Raw genomic sequence first — 18,451 nt, forward strand, 5'->3', positions numbered from 1 at the left:
GTAAAACGCATTGATTAGTATAACTTAGATTAAAAGATATGTGAATTGATCAAAAACAAACGGGAATCTTTCATTTTTCCAAAAAATTCAAATTTCAATATTTATTCAATTAACTTCAAAATTAACCCTTTTTCGGAGAACTTAGAAGAAGGATACTCTAGTTGTCGTCTTGAGATTCCTTGTCTTTTGACCGTTCTTTTCAGTTTTAGACATAAGCGAAAGTCACATGACATTATATCTGGCGTTGAAGGAAAGTGCGGCATCATTGCTGGTTCTCTAAGAACTGTTGTAAAATACAGCAGTTCCCAAATAAAGCCTAGTTGATCATCGTTTGATGTACTTACGAGAAAAGCAAGTAAAAAATTACACTCGGATGTGAGCAAATCTAAAAAAGACTTAAAAATGGAAAAGCGCTAACTTTCGTACTTCATAATCTTGGGTAGGCGTGGTTGATTTTTTCTATTTTCGGAATAAAAATGAATATTTTTATGGTGTATGTGTTTTATTTTACGAGTAAAAAGCAAAAATATTCACAGTTTTTGTTACACAGGCGTGTTAGTGTTGTAGATGTGTCAGTGTGACCGTTTTTGCAAACGGGTTATTTTGCAATTGGGCAGACCGACAGACGGGCATGCTTAAGTGAATTCTGAATTTAAAACTGCACATTATGAAAATATTGAAAGGAAAATTAAATTTTTTATACACTATAATATTGAGTAGGCGTGGTCAATTTTTTCCATATTTTTGTCGAAGTACTGCAGCATCGCCTGCAGAACATACGTCCAAATTTAGTGTAGTATACGAGTAATGAGAAAAATCCAAACATGTATGCCTTCTTAAAAACAGTGACACTGCAGGCGTATCCTTCGACCGATTTGGTACATTTTCAATACCAATCTGCGTGCAAGAACTTCCAACGTTTCTACTAAATTTGAACGCGATAGCTTCATTTTTGCGACCAGGAAAACGCTTACAAGAGATGGATAGACGGACAAATGGACAAAAGTTGATGACGATCACGAATATATATACTTTGTGGGCTATCGGAAACGAATTTTTTTCACTATATAAATGAGAATTCAGTTAGTCTTGATGAGGATCAAGTACCTCTACAAAACTTTTTAAATGGAAAAACTTTCAATTCTGAAGAACAAGTCAGTCAAGCTGATGGAAATTTCTTCCAGTCCAAATTAACTACTTTTTACAATGAAGGAATTGATAAACCGCCAGGAAGACGTTGTTCAGTAAAAGCAAAATAAATGTCCGATAAAAAAACGGAAGTTATTTATGACTCGAGCTAATACAACAAAAAAAATTGTGCGTCCTTAAAAAAGTCTGAAAAATTTTACCACTTTCCGAATTTATTACCTTGCCGCTCACTCTTTCCATATTCAACAATATTGTGTGTATTCAATGTATTCCATAATAAAAATTGCTCCGCGTGGCCCGTATAAAATCTTTTTAAAACTAGTAAGTAAATCCTTTTACGCAAGTAATTTTTTAATACCTAGACTTTGATTTATTTCCACACGATTTGCATCGTTTGAAAGACGCCAATATAAAATAATCCAAATATTAGATTGAGTCATAAATAACTTCCGTTACAGGAGGGTAGATAAAAGTGGGCGAATCTATGCGCTTGTCTATAAGGCGTTACATGGAGAGTGGTCGAAAAAGTGAAGCGATCAGAACCATTTTTAATAGCGTTCGGCCTCGAGTCGGGACATATCACTACAGCAAGTTTCATCAAAATATCTCAAAAATTACGATCTGTAGCTTGAACACAAACTTACATGGAGAGACATCAGACGGACGGACGGACAGACAAACGGGCAAACGGACTTAGATCGATACAGATTATGATAATGATGGTATAATAAAACGGGGATCTATCTTAAGCCCTTCTGTGTGTCGCACACATCAGCATTAATTTAATATACCTTGTGCCACGAATGAAGTAAGGTATAAAAGTAGTGTTTATTTTCCTGTTATGGTGCGCATGCAAGAATCACTATTTTCTGATGATGGCATAGATAAAATTGAAACCTTCTACACCTTCGTTTTTTAAATTTTGATTTTTCGAAAGGATAGTATATAGAAACGTCTCCACGACATTTTTCTCTTTCAAAAAAGAATAAATTGTTATCAAGTTGAAATAATCGCGCTGTTTTGTTTGAAAGTATAAAACTCTGCTTTTCTTTTTTTTGTTGCAATGGCAACTCTAATTAACATATGACTAACGAAGTTATTAAAAAAGACGAAACGTCAAAAATAATAATTTCTTGTCAGAAATTTATAAATTTTAATAATTTTTTTACATGGAAAGTATGTTGAACAATAAAGTTGTGTTTATACGCTGCTTTTTATGCCGCAAAAGAAACTCGAACGATAGAATACACAAAAGCGTTGATGCCGCTTTGTGTCCCGCGTCGAAGAAGAGTATCAAAACGGTTTTAATGCATCTTGCCCGTTGTGGGAAATTTGAATTGCATATAACTTGTGGGGAATGGGTTTGCAGACAATGTTATACACTAATTGCCGATTATGATACCTGCTTGATTAATATGACGCGAAAGCAAAGAAATCTAACAAATCTTGTTGAAAAAGCGGCAATTAGTGTTGACAGCGAATTCGAAGAAGAATGTCTAGAAGAGCTCGCTGCAATGGAAGAATTCAATGATGATCGCTTCTTTGACGACGTTAATGTAAGTGATAATGAAATAGCAGAAACTATGTACGAAGTTATGGGTAGCAGAAGAGCTAAGAAATTGAAATCTCAAGATGCTTTATTACCTATCCCAGGAGACACTAAATCGACCACGCCCTCACGGTCGTCATCGTCTATGCAAAGATCCATAACACCTGTAGAAATTCTTCAATGTAATTTGTGTGCAATGCGTTTTCAAAATAAAATACGCTTACAAAAACACGTGAACTCTGCGCATAAAAAATTCAGTTGCGATCTTTGTAGCTTTAGTCACCGCAACGAAGATTATATCATGTTACATATGAATTTGCATGAAGGTAAAAATGAAAATCAATGTCGTTACTGCAGCAAAGAATTCACCACAAAAATCAGCACAATACGTCATATGGAAGTACATTTGGACACAAAGAAGTATCAATGCGATAAATGTGGCTTATGCTTCTCGCAGACAACTGTACTATACAATCATAAATTGCAACATGAAGCTGAGGAGAAGCCATTACGTTGCGAGATATGCAATCAGATTTTTAAAACGAAACGTACCTTCCGCCATCATCGGATAACGCATCGAGGTTGGTTTCAATCAATAAATTCCTTAACAATTTCTGTTAAATGAATTTTCCTTAACGTTAAAGTGATAATAATGCTTATCTGAATTCCTTTCACTTATTTAGTTGATCGGCCACGTTATAGTTGCGATTATTGTGGGAAAACTTTTACCGAGAAATATACATTAAAAGTACATAAAAGATCCACTCATTCTGAAACCGAATCGGTACAGCAGCAATCAACAACAACAACTACAACAACAGTACAACATCAAAAGCAATGCTATCAGCTTCAAAAACACGAGCAACACCAATCCGATACTAATGAGAATATTGAATACAGTCAAGCTACGCCTGTGCTAAGTCAAACGTTGGCGAACGAGGCGAAACTTAGTTGCATTATATGTGATCTACCTTTCTTAAGTAAAGAACTATTGAATAAACATATGGAAAAGGAGCACGATGTCATCCTTAAATCGTTAACCGTCGCGAATTTCTCACAAAACGAATCTCGAAAACCGTGTCACATATGTGGACAAATGTTTAGTGCCCATCATAATTTAGAATACCACTTAGAACATGTACACGGTGTCGCGTTTAAATAAAAAAATCCTTATAATTTTAAATTATCATTTCTCCCCATTTATGTATACATAATTATTAATACAGAGTAAAGCCAAAAACAAAAATTTATTTTATTTTAATATTATTCAACATCTGACAAGTAAGACAAATTTCAAATGAAATTTTTACTGTCATAAGTTTCCAATACGCTTTGAAATGTTGAAAACCGTTGTTCGATTTTTGTCACGCGCTAAGAAAAGATTTGCTTTAGATTCAAGTGAGTTGGAGAAAAAGATTTTAAAAATTATTTCCAATAATGGTTTGACAATAAATTAGACGCTGTTCCAAATGTGGATATCGACGAAGGCAGTTTCAAGTATGTACTTATCAAAGTCAGCGATAAGGAGAATTCCGATGATTCTGCTACATATAAGACAATAGTCAGAGGATACAAGGACTGCCAGGGACATTGTAAATTTTATTGAATTCTATATATCTAAACTTCATTCAGAATGCATTTCTTTTTTTTTTTTTTTGTTTTTCTGTATTTACGCAGCTGACATTTACGAACGCGTCAAGGCGTCCTGTAAAGTTATGGGCTTGAAAGCCGAAATCTTAGGCGGTGGTAGAATCGAACGTGATTCATTAGTTAAAAGAATCAAAGTTTACGGTCAGTCGCAGGTAAACATTTTCCTTTCAGGCGATTTCATAGATCAATTAACGAGTTAAAGTCTCTTGCGCAGGGTTTCGGTAAAGCTGATCATCGTGCAACGAAAAAAATTTTGTTGGCCAAATATCCAGATTATATCATTGAGATTGTTGATTAATTCTTGATTAAGGCAGTAAGAACAAGAGAACCATAATGCACGTAAATGTTGATTATCAAAAGAAAAATTAAACTTTTTATATTAATTTTTCCTCAATAAATTGCGCCTAATATATATTTAAATTAATCCATTACTAGCATTAATTTTAGGAAAAATTTTTATCATGTGGTGTCGTTTCAGTTCGTCTATAAGTTGACTTTTTATACCCTACATTGCTTATGGCTCAGTTTGTAGCACACCGAAAAGCTTAAGACCGACCCAACCTCTTATTTTAACAATCGATTCACAAAATGATTCTCTGATCGAAGCTTGTTTGTGCGTCTGTCTGCTTATTGCCTGCCCATGTATTCTTGTGTTCAAACTGCAGATCGCAATTTTAGAAATATTTTGGTGAAATTTGGACGTTCTTTGACCCAAGGGCGATGGTTATTGAAAATGCCACCTTTCCGACCATTTCGGAAATAAATTGCAATCTCGAAAATTTCCCTATAAAGTGGCTAAATAGTAATATTTCGGCATTCTAAATTCGTGCGAAAATTTTCAATTGGCTGGGGGCATTTTCACACATATGACCATACGACATACCTACGAAAACTGAATCTTTATATAATGAAAACTGATTCATACCAAAAAATTGACAAAGAAATCTATGTAACCAAATTTGGCCCACGTTGGTCTATTTTTTTGGGCAGCATCAATTCTCAGTAAGTGCAAACACTTCTATGTCAAAACAACCTAAGACTTCATGTCTTCTAATGAAAGTATGTGTACGATATTAATTTGAGTAATGAAGTGAATCAAATTTGAACCACAAGGGTCCATTTTTTCATATAACATATCTCGTGATTTCGTAAAAGAAGTTTAAGTTTTAATATTTTACACTGGAAATTAATTTGTAGTAACAGCTTAGTTAAAAAATTAGCAGTCGGGAATTTGGATCACACAGGTCTATTGTTTACATCTCAAAGTACATACAGCAAGCCCTTATAGGTAGAAAAAGTCTAAATGTTCGTTTTTTTATGATGAAAACTAAAAAATAATTAAATTTGTAGCAAGTAAATTACGTTTGCTAAATTTGGATCAGGTCATATGATGTTTTGGGCATATTCCGATATGAAGTACAGAGTTGGGCTTTCATGAATAGGCTTTTGTCTAAAAGTAATGTGCAATTTTTAATATATTATCACCAAAACCAGTGAATAATTCTGGTGTATGGTATCTAACGATTGGCTTTGCCAGTCTATAATGTCCTTGGTTGTTTTAATATGACAATTGGCCCACGAAAGCAGTTTCATAAAAAAACTTCAGCTTATGAAATTTGCACCACGTAAATCAATTTTTTGAACACCACCCCCCTACGAAGTATAGATCCTTATATGAGAAAAGGGCCTAATGTTTAATAGTTTATAATGAAAACTGGTCCACAATAGTAATGTAACACGAAAATGAACTATGCGAAATTTGGACTAAGACGGTCTATATTTTGAACCTTGTGAACCTTTATACGACAGTAAAGTCTGATTTTCAATATTTGACGCCTTAATTAGCTAATGAGCAATCAAATCTTTGAAAAGAATAGTAATTTTAGTAATTGTTATGGGCCTCGAACCCCATATTACGATTGTCATGGAAAGTAGGCTTTAATTGAAATTTCAAAACGGGACAATTTGAAAAATAATTGCATTAGACACGTCAATCGCATCTTTTTCCCATTGGCATTTTACAGAGAATTCAAAATACAGGGTTCTTTTCTCGCTGTCATTTTTGATGGATTTATTTTTTTTGTTTCTCAAAATGTTGAAATCAGCTGTAGGAATTATCGCACGCTATGCAAGAAGATTTTCACTTGGTTCAAGTGAGTTTAACAATAAGAATACAAAATTTTTGGAAAATATTTATTCCTCATTGGGAAACACGATTTTAATTAATCCATTTTAATTGATGGATAATGCGAGATTAGACGCTGTCCCAAATGTGGATATCGAGGAGGGCCAATTCAAATACGTCCTTATCAAAATCAAAGACAGGGGAAATTCCGGTGTCTCTGAAAAGACAATAGTGAGAGGATACAAGGATTGCAAGTGGCATTGTAAATTTGAATTGATCTCTGATTCTACAGTCATTACGTATAACTTAATTATTTATTTTGATAGCTGACATCTATGCACGATGTAGTGCGCATTGCCAAGCTATGGGTTTGGAAACTGAAGTCTTGGGCGGCGGTAAAATCGAACATGATCCCTCAACTAAAAAGATCAAAGTATTCGGCGAATCAACGGTAAATACAATTATTATCCATCGGGTATTTTAATATATAAATTAACGGATTAAATTACCTTGCGTAGGGTTACGGTAAAGCCGATCACGAAGAGACGAAAAAAATTTTGTTAACCAAATATCCAGATTATACAATCGAGGTAACTGAGTAAAGTAACTAAAGGTACCTAACAGAAGACCTCACAAAAAAAAAAACAAAGTAAATAATCAAAAACGTTGCGAATTTAACGAGAAATTTCTGTAATTATTTCCAAATAAATATGCTTAATAATTAGAAAGTAGTCTTATTACCAACTCTTCCAACTCAATAAAACTCGGGAAAAATAATCTTTATATTTCTACCTAAATATCCAATTTTGTGTATAAATTCTGCTTTTTTCTATTAATTACATTATTTTCAAAGCCGGGCAATTCGAAAAATTACTACATTAATCTTGTTAATTTTTTTCGCATCAAAACTCTTCCTTTTTTTTCCATCTATACCCTTTACACTGCACACATATATATAAAAGGAATCCACTTTTATTATATTACTGGAATCATTTTCTGAATCGATCTAAGCTTGTCTGTCCTTCTGTCATATGCTGCAGGGTGTATGAAGTATGTTAGACCCAATTTTTATTATACCGATCGATTCAGAATCATTTTGAGAGTCATTTTCTGAATCGATCTAAGCCCGTCTGTCCATGTATTTTTGTGTTCAACCTACATGTCGCAATTTTTAATATATTTTGGGGAAATTTAAACGTGCTTTAACCCAAGGGAGAACGCTATTGAAAATGGCTCGGATCCGTCCACTATTTCGTCCACTCCCAACCTAATGTCTTATTTTGAAAAGCCGTTATATGGAGTGATTGCAACATTCAACATTAGAATAATATCTTTAGAAACTACATTAAGTTTGTTTAATTTATATGACGTTGCGTGATGTCTTGGGCATCCTCTAATATGCAAGATTTCGTCAAAAATATTCCTTTGCACGAACTAACTGAGTATCGTTGACAAGGCGAGTGATTAACTGTATTAGGTAAAGTAGTGTAGGGTTTGTTTTTTTTTTTTTGTCGTTGTTGTAATAAGTGTTTCGCTGATTTTTTGTTGGAAATGTTTAAATCAGCTGTAGGAATTTTCATACGCCATGCGAGAAAATTTGCATTAAACTCAAGTGAGTTAAACAGTAAATAATCTTGATAAAATCTAGTTGTTATTAAGAAAAAAAAGTCTAAAATAATAATTTCATATAATGGTTGATGCGAAATTAGAAGCGATTCCAAGTGTGGATATTGAAGAAGGCATTTTCAAGTATGTGCTTGTCAAGGTGTACGGTAAGGAAACATCAGATGGTTATGAACCATTTAAAACGGTAGTTAGGGGATACCAGGACTATGCATGGCACGGTAGATTGTTCAATTATTCTTAAGAACATTTTCAAGAAAAATCTATATTTTCAGCTGATATATATGAACGTGTTAGCGCATCCTGCGCGGCCTTAGGCTTGGCAACCGAATGTTTAGGTGGTGGTAGAATCGAGCATAATCCCTCTGCTAAATTAATCAAGGTTTACGGTTATTCACAGGTGCAAACGATCTTGTCAATAATTATTATTATATTATTTAAATTTTACAAAATTTCCGGCAGGGTTTTGGCAAAGCTGATCATTCAGAAACAAAAAAAATTTTATTGACCAAATATAAAGACTATACAATTGAGATTTCTGATGAAGGTTATTAAATATGAGTAATGTAATACGCTCACAATCGTCCTAAATAGTAACCACACAAAGAAACTTTGAGGAATCTTTTTATACTTATTTCTAAATAAATCTACTTAAGGTCTTTTTAAATGCCTATCAAAGTGAATCATCATTTCTTCGCTTTTATTGTGTAAGTATTTCCACGGAAGATCCAAATTTACCATCAAGTACGACATCATGCATGTTTTGCATGTGATCGTCATGAAGGTCCTTCACAGGGAATATTTCTTGGCATATTAAACACGTATACGTGATCTGCGAATCATTCTTTATTCGTTTTGACGAATTTCGCAGTCTGTTGTCCTCACTGCCGTTGTGCTGCCGCAAATGAACTTTCAATGTATATTTATCAACAAATATCTTTGGACAATGATCGCAGCTGTAACGTGGTCGATCCTCTCTATGTGTATTGATATGTACTTTATATGTTCGTATCGTCTTAAATGATTGATTGCACACGCTGCAGATGAGCGGCTCTTCCTCGGCTTCATGTTTCAAGCGATGATTATAAAATGCCGATGTCTCGGAGAAAACCATGCCACAACGCTCGCACTGATGATTATCTTTACCGAAATGTTTTTGCATATGACGCATAACATTCACTTTACGGGCATATTTTCTAGAACAAAAACTACACTCATTTTCGGTTTTACCATTATGCAAATTCATGTGCAATACTAAATAATCCTCATTTCGAACGGCCACACCGCATATAGAGCAAGTAACTCGCTGTTTATGCTCCATGTCATTGTGAATTTTTAAGGCCTGATCGTTTTTAAACATTTTATCGCAAATAGTACACTTGAGCGGCCACGACTCTTCGCTTTGACCGTCATCATGATTTATCTCTTCATCTTCGCTTTGCTCTGTCAATTCGCTGTCCTCTTGCGACCGTTCGAGATTTTTGTCATTCTTCGTTTCTAAATTTTTCGAAGTTTCACATTGATCCTTTGAGCACTTCTCACCTTTCATACACAATTCAATTTTTTTCATGAGACGCTTCTGAACGGCCAGTAACTCTACAACATAATTATCGTATTGAACAAGTTCTTTATAACATGTATTGCAGACTCTCGCTTTTAACGGCACTTCAAAGTTGACTTTCAACACCTTGACAATATGTTTGATTATTTCCAATAAAGACTTTTGTGATTTTGGTGCTTTGGCTTCGTAAACTTCATCACTATACAAATATTTATAATCGCTTTGATGGCATATATGGCAATGTGGATCCCTGCTAACCATTATTTCGGCAAAAAACCTTTCCTCTCCTTTGCAAATGGTTACAAAATTTTAATCCAAACCGAAAGTAGAAAATAATAATTTGTTTCCACTTTGGAATATTTATCATGAAAATGTCAAAAAAAAAACAAAAAAATACCATGCAGTGATGCCAACTAACAGCCAATTCGATAAGTTGATAGCAATTTGTTTCATGGATTGCAAATATACGAACTTCCTTAAATATTTAAAGTTATAAACATATTTTCAAGGTTAAATATATTAAATTTTAAACCCATATTGGCTTAAATATATTTTATAAATTATTGCAAATTTCAAATTTATTTGTTAGCCAACAAGCTGGTAGCAAGAATATTTAGAGTTGATAACACTGACTTAGATGACATCGATGAAAAAATAATGACATATATTTGACGTCTCCGTTAGTGAAGTGAAATATATTTATGTCGAAAATCGGCACTAATTTTATCAAAAATACATTGAAATTAGCGCAGAGAAAAAAAATTAATAATTAGGCGCGATTATAATATCTATAGAATATGGACTCTGCGGTATTATGTTTTTTATGCACCAAAGACAGCAACCAGAATAACGAATTTTACGACGTAAGCAATGCTGTGGTACCAGCATCGCAAAAGCCACTTCATATAGTCTTACAACATTTGGCGAATCGTATTAAATTCAAATTAATCTTCCAAAATGGAACGTTCGTTTGCAGTGAATGCTTTAAGGAGCTGAGTGATTATGATAATTTAATGCTCAATCTGCTCACATCTCAAAAACTTTTAACTAACCGATTACAAAATGCTTTAAACGATAAGCCCGAGGTAGTATCGGAAGATGGTCAGGATTACGAAATTGAATTGGAAGTTGAAGAAGATGCAACAATAGAAGATGCTTTTAATCCGGAATTAGATACAAAAGAAGAACTAATTGAAGTCGATGATAATGTTATCGTAGAAGAGTTCATAGATGACGGATCAAATAATAGCAATATTCCTACATCAAATGATGAAACCGAAAACGTAGCGGGAGAACGAAAACGCTGTAAAAGAGAATGCTTGGCCTGTGAAGAGGTATTCAAATCAAATTATCAATTACAAAATCACATCAATGAAGTGCACAACAATAGACAATTCATATGCAAGATATGCGGGGTAGCACGTAAAGACGAGGAATACTTGGAATTGCATATGAATATACATCAGGGTAAGACAGAGAACCAGTGTCGCTATTGTCCCAAGGTATTTTCACGTCCAGTAAACACATTACGACATATGCGCATTCATTGGGACAAAAAGAAATTTCAATGTGAGAAATGTGGTGAACGTTTTTCATTAGACAACATGCTTTACAATCATAGATTGCGGCACGAGGCTGAAGAAAATCCGGTTATATGTAATTTTTGCAATCAATCTTTTAAATCGCGCAAAACTTATAACCATCATCTTTTAATTCATCAAACAAATCGACCCCGCCATCATTGTCATCTATGCCCGAAATCATTTACTGAACGATACACTTTGAAGATGCATCTAAAAACACATAACGATAGCAATACCCCTACTCCTGTTGACACAAAACCCGGCGACTTTAAAGAAACCGAAGCAGCCATAAATATATTAGTTGAGAGCATTGACAGAGAATTTCAATGCGTTATTTGCAATCTGAAGTTTGAAAGTAAATCGGCCCATGTACAACATTTACAGGAAGAGCATGATGTTATTCCATAAATAAAATTCAAAAAATATTCGTGTTTTAAATATCGTTCTTTTTTGCAATTTTATTTGTTTACATAATTCTTGCAAGGTAATAAGCAGAAAACTGCCGACCAATTGCATCGTATGAATTAATAAGTTCGATAGTTTATCTCGATTAATTGATCGAAATAACGGTCCTTGATTTTATTGATACCTTTATTTTAAGTTATAGATATGCACATTTCTTCGATAATCAGTGGCGATTAATCATACGTCTTACCGCTAAAAAGCCGGTTGCAAATTTACTTCATTTTAATAAAAATCTGTTTAATGCAAGACACCGCGTTTTTCATTCTTAGTAAATTACATAGGCTTCGGAAGTAACACATTCTAAATAGTGTACATGTTATGTGAAATATCAATAACTTCCCATGAAAGCACAGAAGCAATTAATTAATGGTAATAATTAATATCATGACGTATTTTACGGTAGCCCTAAAGTGAAAGCCTTCTTCTCCCCGCTCTCCCTCCACTTAAATATAATCATAAAATAAGAAATGAACTATAAAAACAATACGACTCATTTAAATTGCAAAATCAAATAATAGTTTATTCGTTTTCCTGTGAACGTAAGCGTCCATTGGGATTGGTTAGACGAATGGCCAATTGCTTAGCTCGTTCAACGATATCTTTTCGCTTTTTTGATGAAACGGCGTGCGCAATTTCGGCGCAGTAAACACGATTTTGCATTAATAAAACTTCCAATTCTCTGACGTTGTGTACCAGGAACTTTTTAAAGCCTGTTGGTAACATATGGCGTGTTCGCTTATTCGATCCATAACCAATGTTTGGCATTAGATATTGACCCTTAAAGCGGCGACGCACTCGGTTATCAATACCTTTAGGTTTGCGCCATTTATGCTAGAAAAAAAACCAACATATGTGTATATATATTAATAAATATTTTATTAAATCTCTTTTTAATTACTAACCGATAACTTTGCATAACGATCCGACTGATGCCGTATAAAATGCTTAGTGCGCTTCTTTATAATTTTCGGTCGATATGCTGGACGAATGGTCATCTTCGATCTGTAATTGAGAACGACAACATAAATCTTATATTGTTTGTGTGTACGTTTGACTTCAACCAATTAGATGTTTACAGAAATCTGACCATAAATTATTAAACATCTTTCCCTGCGTATTTAGTTTCTCAATTATGCATATATTAGTTTTTTGATATTTATTGAAATTAATTTTGTACTACTTGTTTAGTAAATAAGTTTTGACCGTAAGATGCTTAATATATTTATAGATTTCTAAATTACATACACACCAATTTTTGTTAAAGAGCACGTCAAAAAGAAATAATCTTGAAGTTGGCAGCAGAAAGGCCGTCTAAAATATTTCAACAGCTGTCATTGAACAGTGTTGACAATGTTAAAACGAAACGGAAACGTTATTTGAAATAAACCGTGATTTATTGATTACAATACGTTTTAAGTGTTTAATATTATAACTTTTTGAAGTTAAAGTTTATTGATATTTCAAAGGTTAACAAAATGGAACTGAAAAGGAAAAAACTGCCTTGGCACACAAGGATATACCTCATACGCATACTGTTGGATTTTAAATACTCGGAGAAACTTCCTTAGCAAAAGGGATGCAAAGTGTGTGAGTGTCGAACCCACACATTCATCTAAATTGGCAAAAATTGCCAAAGGCACACTAGTTGTGGCCGCCGACAATGCATGTCGCATTCATCTGAATCCGCAAAAATTACAATTTAACATAGCGTAGGGTTTCTTTTTCATTATCCCTTCGAATTTCTCTCTTTTAAAAATGAATAAACAGAAATAAAAAAAATTTTAAAGAAACATTTTTTCTCCTTTAATATACAAAAAGAAAAAAATGGAAAATTAACGTAATTACAGCAAACAAAAAAAGCGCTTACAAATGGAAATCTCTTTTGAAGCAAAAAATTCAATTTCTGTAAAAAGAAACTGACTTTCGATGTAAAATAATAAAGAGAAGTATCTAAACTTTTTTGCTTTAAGATATGTTATCAAGTAATTTAAAGCGTATTTAAGCTTGATCTGTAAAATGTAGCTTGGAAACTATGTCCCAATTTTCGGCTTCAATTATAAGTAATTACATCTACGAGAGTTCTACAAGCAGACGTCAGGTGCAGTTATGGTCTTTTTAACTAAAGTTTTTTTAGTTACAAAAACAAGCAAAACTCTGAAAAAGTGAACAAAGGACCTACCTAAAAGAATTCGAATTTCTTAAAAAAATTGCCCAAATAATTTCAAAAAAACAAGCTCAAACTTATTTCTCAATAAAAAACATTATATCTCGAAGCTGACACATAGTTTAAAAACTCTCTTTGCCTAGGTTAAAATTTTATTTCGAATTTATTTTATTTGTAGAATTTGTAACGAGTTCAAGTTCTGCGAAGACCGAGTCATCAAGTCTTCTAAAACTGACCGCAAAACTATACAATTTTTAATATAAGCTTTAAATAACTAATTCGCACTTTTTGTGGAGATGAAAAAAAAAAACAAGTAAAAACAATATAGTCAGGCAAGGCCGTCATTAAATAGCCTACACCGCATTGTCTAACGCAATTGTTATTTTTATATGAATTCACTACTATGGGTCAATTTTCATCACCACATATTAAAACTCAAACTTTTCCGTTCTCTTATTTTCATCATAATCCTTTTTAGGATAGGATCCAAAAAATAGGCCGAATTGGTTTGGCGTAGTTAATCTTTTTATGTTAAATTACTACTATGATATAATTTTCATCATGAAATTTTGAAAAGTATACCTTTTTATCGTATGAACTTTAGTTTTCGTTATATGAGAGTGGGGTTCAACACATTGCCCCAGCCCGTCCAAAGTTTTCGTACCAATTTATAATGCCGACGTATTACTACTTGCCGATTTTTCAGAGTAGGGTGTTATATGGAGGGTGGTCGAAAAACCGGACCGGTCCGAACAATTTTCGATGGCGTTTGTTTTTGGGTCAAAACATATCACTGTAGAAAATTTCATCAAAATATCTCAAAAATTGCGTCTTGTAGCTTGAACAAAACATAACATGGACAGACAGACTTTTATGATTCTGAAGAGGAGGATCTATCTTAAGCCTTTCTAGGTGTTACATACGTTCGCACCAACTTAATATACCCTGCGCCACAAGTGGTGTACGGTATAAAAAGGTTGGAAAAGTGATTTTACTTAATACTCATGCACAGGAGAGATGAGGAAAACCATAAGCCGTGTAATTTGGAATTTCAAGATATTAAGTCTATCATGTGTAGAATATATGTTTTTGATCATAAGATGTAATTATGCATATACAAATAGGAAGTTTTGATGATTTCGATAAAGTTTCAACAATTTTTTTTTTTATTTTCATTAAATTACACACAATATATATATGTATCAATAAATGCTTTATGTGCCGTGTTTATATATATGCATATATAGTAGTAGTAGTAGTAGTAGTAGTAGTAGTAATAACTTAATCCGTCACAAGCAGCAGATACAAGGTTTTTTTTTGGTCTAAAATATAATAAATAAAAGTACCCGTTTTCGTTGGTAAAACTGACAAAAACTTTACTTTGAGGACAACAAATACAATTTTCTAGTCCTATGATTAATGAAATTTTCACTATTACAGTTATTTTATTTCAATATTTACAAAAATTAACTATAGATGATGCTAAACATTTACAAAGCTACATCGACTTATCAGTGTATGTGTTTGTGTGTGTTTCTAATAAGAATGTTTTTATGAAACATTAAAGAGAAGGAATAGAGATATAAATATATTCACTTAGTACTTAAAAAAAAAAATGGCTTCTAAAGTTTTGTGTTAACTATCTATACGAGTTCCTTCTCTTTTAAAAATTAACTAAAAAATACATACGTACAGCTTCCGATGATTATAAATATTGTTTGGATATGACAGGGCCTCTGGAAAACCTCGTCAAGATCAATCGTTGGGTTTTGGCATTGTTAATGATCAATCTAGAGGCTGTCCAATGTCATGAGATTTTTTAAATTTTCATAGGCGGCATTCATAATACCCCAACTAATAAATGATCGAGCTGTATTGAAACCGCATCCTCGATAAAAGTACATAATACTATTTCCTCGTTCTTTGTAAATTTTTAACGTAGTCGTCCACATGCTTTCCGCCGGATGGCCCATACTACTTTGCATAGCCACTTTAATTACATTTAGCGGGTAAAATAACGTACTTATGCTAGCTCCTATTATTGCTCCAGCAATAAATTCTTGCGCAGCTCTTGTCGAGATTGATGACTGCAATAAGAATGTTATTAGGCAAGCGGTTCAAAAAAAAAAAAAAAAAAAAAATATCTTTTATACTTTAACATACCCGTTGAGGTAGCCTAATAGATGCTTCCTCACGTAATATAAAAAATAGTGCATTTGATGGACCATTTCTCCAGAGTACAGGAACAATACCACGATATAGCTCATGGAAGCCGTGATGTACAAAAACATATCTGAAAAAATTTCATTTGTGATATTTTCAAATCGCATGAAGTGACAGACATTTAATTTTATATATTAGGTGTTTGCAAAAACTATGATCATTTGTTCACTTGAGAAGGCATTAGTTGTGGAAAATTGTTTCAATTTCTACAAGCTTATTCCACCTTTCTGGCAATACGTCGACACCTTGTCGAAAGAACGATAATGGTCTGGCAGCGATCCAATGATCGACCCATTTTCGCACCTCAACTTTTCAGGCCCCCCGCCAGGCAAGCCAAGCTGCACGGATCTGATCATGCAATCATAAGGCGCCATATCTGATGAGCACACTGGGTGTGACAGAACTTCCTTTTCGAGCGTGCAACAGTGTATTTTGGACAGCTCTTGAAACATGCGGCCAAAGAATGGCATTTTCAGTCGATCCGTGTCGCCACTTGCGTAGCCTGCTCAAACCAAAACTGATAACTCGGATATGATGGAGTAGCGTCACCATAAGCCTCTGAATATGCAGCTTCGGCGGCAGGTTTCTCCAAATAATCAACAAAAGTAAGAGGAAAGGGAAGAGTTTTGAGCGCTTCATGATTAGCGTCGGCATACGCTTAATGTTATTTTATGTAGAGGAAGGTCGAAACCGTCGAATTGAGGCGTTACCTACAGTAGTATTTCCCATTTACCTATCATTTTTACCTCTCGAAATTTCTGTTCAAAATTTTTGCAAACACCTAATACTTACCTAAACGCTCGCTGGGTATTTTCAAAGTACTGATGATATTTCGCATCGGCGAGAAGTGTCTGGACACGCTCAAATGGCAATAAAGCAGTTTCCACTGTTCCGGCAGTAATCCCAGCAACAATTTTAGCTTTATACGCATTCATGCGATAATCATCAACTAGGTAACGTCTCGTTCCATCAAATACGCCAAACATAATTGACAGTGAAATAGTTTTTTGTGCGAGTGGAGGTAGCATGCCGCGATATAAAAACATTAGACCTTCATGCCGCAGTTGACTAAAGGCCGATGTTATAGGTACACCATGTAGCATTTGTCGAAATATCATTTTATAAATGGGATAGGTAATCGCTATATTGACAAAGGCTGCTCCGCAACCGCATGCGAATTCTTCCCAATTGAAGGAACCGAAAAATCGTTCAGTAAATACATTACTCCTCAATGGAATGCTACGGAGCTCATTGCAATTCGTTTGTTGCTGCTGTTGCACTTTTTTCTCCTCCGCAATCATGCTTGTGAATTTTTTTGATTCCTTCTATATAAGCACGAATACATATATGCCCCGTTTAGGATTTGCGTATACTTTTACTCAATAGCTAGTGCCCCTGTAATCTCCCCAACATTTCGCCAGCTTACTACAACTACATGCACGCGTGCAATACGTATTAACCGTTGACGTTGGCGTTAATATACGTAGAGGCAACAGTTTAATTATGCCTTAATCATATGTCGCAAATGTTTAACAAATTCCTTCGAAAAAAAAAAAAACAAAAAACGATCTGCAAAGATTTTATAATTATATAATTTTGTAAAACCGACGTAAAATGAGTAAATCTCACATACATGATAATTAATCGAATGCACAGCCAAATTAATGATAATCGAGATACACAGTTAAGTTAATCGAGATACATAAAAATTTATCTCACTTTACACCGAATTGATTATTGAATTTTCTACTGGAGATATGGAAATTGAAAAAAAAAAAATTTGTTTTTATTTTTTACAATTGTTTCTTATTTTCTTTTTTTTTTTTTAAATGAAGTATTATATGTTTTTATTATTCACACATATTTCTGCGTAACCACTAGAGCTAAGTAGAGTTACCATATCAGACGAAATTTATATCAACTTCAAATCAATTCATGAATGTGTTATAAAAACATTCTCATCGTTGTTGTGTATGCGATGACAAACTTATTCAAATTATTTGAAATTAAATCCTGAAAAAATAAAACCATTAAATGTTTATTATTTAATATGACATTAAATTGTTTGTAATTTTGAAAACACTTAGCTTAAAAATAACAGTTTTTCAATGTTACCAGCTTAAAAGTTTTACTTTTCAATGATTCATGTATGTAAAAAAGCGACAAAATGTATACTTATTAGCAGATTAAAATGAATATGAGCTAAAATTAAATTTAAAAAAGGAGATTTAATAATAGTTAAAATTGAAGTTTATTTATTTTTTTATATATTATATACCCACGAAATTCAGCTAAAAACAATACAATTAACAGGCGAATTGGATATAAATCTTATGTTAAATATTATTAATTACTATTA

General features: G+C 33.5%; 8 protein-coding genes across 12 annotated transcripts; 5 read left to right on the top strand and 3 right to left on the bottom strand.

The window, feature by feature from the left end:
- The first annotated feature begins 2,273 nt into the window (after positions 1–2,273).
- On the top strand, positions 2,274–3,860 carry LOC119638117 (serendipity locus protein delta-like). Its single transcript, XM_038034747.1, has 2 exons — positions 2,274–3,279; positions 3,382–3,860. The coding sequence occupies exons 1-2, from the start codon at positions 2,319–2,321 to the stop codon at positions 3,858–3,860; spliced, it is 1,440 nt and encodes a 479-aa protein (XP_037890675.1). The 5' UTR covers positions 2,274–2,318.
- Positions 3,861–4,035: 175 nt separating this feature from the next.
- On the top strand, positions 4,036–4,646 carry LOC119638083 (sex-regulated protein janus-A-like). The gene is made up of 4 exons (XM_038034708.1): positions 4,036–4,096; positions 4,138–4,290; positions 4,376–4,500; positions 4,563–4,646. The coding sequence occupies exons 1-4, from the start codon at positions 4,036–4,038 to the stop codon at positions 4,644–4,646; spliced, it is 423 nt and encodes a 140-aa protein (XP_037890636.1).
- Positions 4,647–6,415: 1,769 nt separating this feature from the next.
- On the top strand, positions 6,416–7,232 carry LOC119638139 (sex-regulated protein janus-A-like). Of its 2 annotated transcripts, XM_038034796.1 has the most exons (4): positions 6,416–6,501; positions 6,607–6,735; positions 6,800–6,924; positions 6,992–7,232. In XM_038034796.1, the coding sequence occupies exons 1-4, from the start codon at positions 6,441–6,443 to the stop codon at positions 7,073–7,075; spliced, it is 399 nt and encodes a 132-aa protein (XP_037890724.1). In that variant the 5' UTR covers positions 6,416–6,440; the 3' UTR covers positions 7,076–7,232. The 2 variants fall into 2 exon arrangements, with proteins under 2 accessions (XP_037890724.1, XP_037890725.1); XM_038034797.1 differs by having other exon boundaries at positions 6,443–6,735.
- Positions 7,233–7,999: 767 nt separating this feature from the next.
- Positions 8,000–8,666, top strand: LOC119638116 (sex-regulated protein janus-A-like). Its single transcript, XM_038034746.1, has 4 exons — positions 8,000–8,085; positions 8,183–8,317; positions 8,372–8,496; positions 8,559–8,666. Exons 1-4 carry the CDS (start codon positions 8,025–8,027, stop codon positions 8,649–8,651), a joined length of 414 nt encoding a protein of 137 aa, XP_037890674.1. The 5' UTR covers positions 8,000–8,024; the 3' UTR covers positions 8,652–8,666.
- A 107-nt stretch (positions 8,667–8,773) lies between these two features.
- On the bottom strand, positions 8,774–10,010 carry LOC119638115 (serendipity locus protein delta-like). Its single transcript, XM_038034745.1, has one exon. The coding sequence runs from the start codon at positions 9,916–9,918 to the stop codon at positions 8,797–8,799; it is 1,122 nt and encodes a 373-aa protein (XP_037890673.1). The 5' UTR covers positions 9,919–10,010; the 3' UTR covers positions 8,774–8,796.
- A 383-nt stretch (positions 10,011–10,393) lies between these two features.
- LOC119638137 (serendipity locus protein delta-like) lies at positions 10,394–12,093 on the top strand. Its single transcript, XM_038034791.1, has one exon. It carries the CDS (start codon positions 10,455–10,457, stop codon positions 11,646–11,648), a length of 1,194 nt encoding a protein of 397 aa, XP_037890719.1. The 5' UTR covers positions 10,394–10,454; the 3' UTR covers positions 11,649–12,093.
- A 105-nt stretch (positions 12,094–12,198) lies between these two features.
- LOC119638138 (60S ribosomal protein L32) lies at positions 12,199–13,108 on the bottom strand. Of its 4 annotated transcripts, none has more exons than XM_038034795.1 (3): positions 12,951–13,108; positions 12,608–12,707; positions 12,199–12,536 (listed from the first exon to the last, which is right to left on the bottom strand). In XM_038034795.1, exons 2-3 carry the CDS (start codon positions 12,698–12,700, stop codon positions 12,225–12,227), a joined length of 405 nt encoding a protein of 134 aa, XP_037890723.1. In that variant the 5' UTR covers positions 12,701–12,707; positions 12,951–13,108; the 3' UTR covers positions 12,199–12,224. The 4 variants fall into 4 exon arrangements, with proteins under 4 accessions (XP_037890723.1, XP_037890721.1, XP_037890722.1 ...); XM_038034793.1 differs by having other exon boundaries at positions 12,955–13,104; XM_038034794.1 differs by lacking the exon at positions 12,951–13,108 and adding an exon at positions 12,793–12,940.
- A 2,405-nt stretch (positions 13,109–15,513) lies between these two features.
- Positions 15,514–17,955, bottom strand: LOC119638105 (solute carrier family 25 member 51). Its single transcript, XM_038034732.1, has 4 exons — positions 17,726–17,955; positions 16,885–17,661; positions 16,033–16,162; positions 15,514–15,956 (listed from the first exon to the last, which is right to left on the bottom strand). The coding sequence occupies exons 2-4, from the start codon at positions 17,391–17,393 to the stop codon at positions 15,660–15,662; spliced, it is 936 nt and encodes a 311-aa protein (XP_037890660.1). The 5' UTR covers positions 17,394–17,661; positions 17,726–17,955; the 3' UTR covers positions 15,514–15,659.
- Positions 17,956–18,451: the final 496 nt, after the last annotated feature.

This window comes from Glossina fuscipes, unplaced genomic scaffold (assembly GCF_014805625.2).
Source record: "Glossina fuscipes isolate IAEA_lab_2018 unplaced genomic scaffold, Yale_Gfus_2 73, whole genome shotgun sequence".
Classification (NCBI taxonomy): domain Eukaryota; kingdom Metazoa; phylum Arthropoda; class Insecta; order Diptera; family Glossinidae; genus Glossina; species Glossina fuscipes.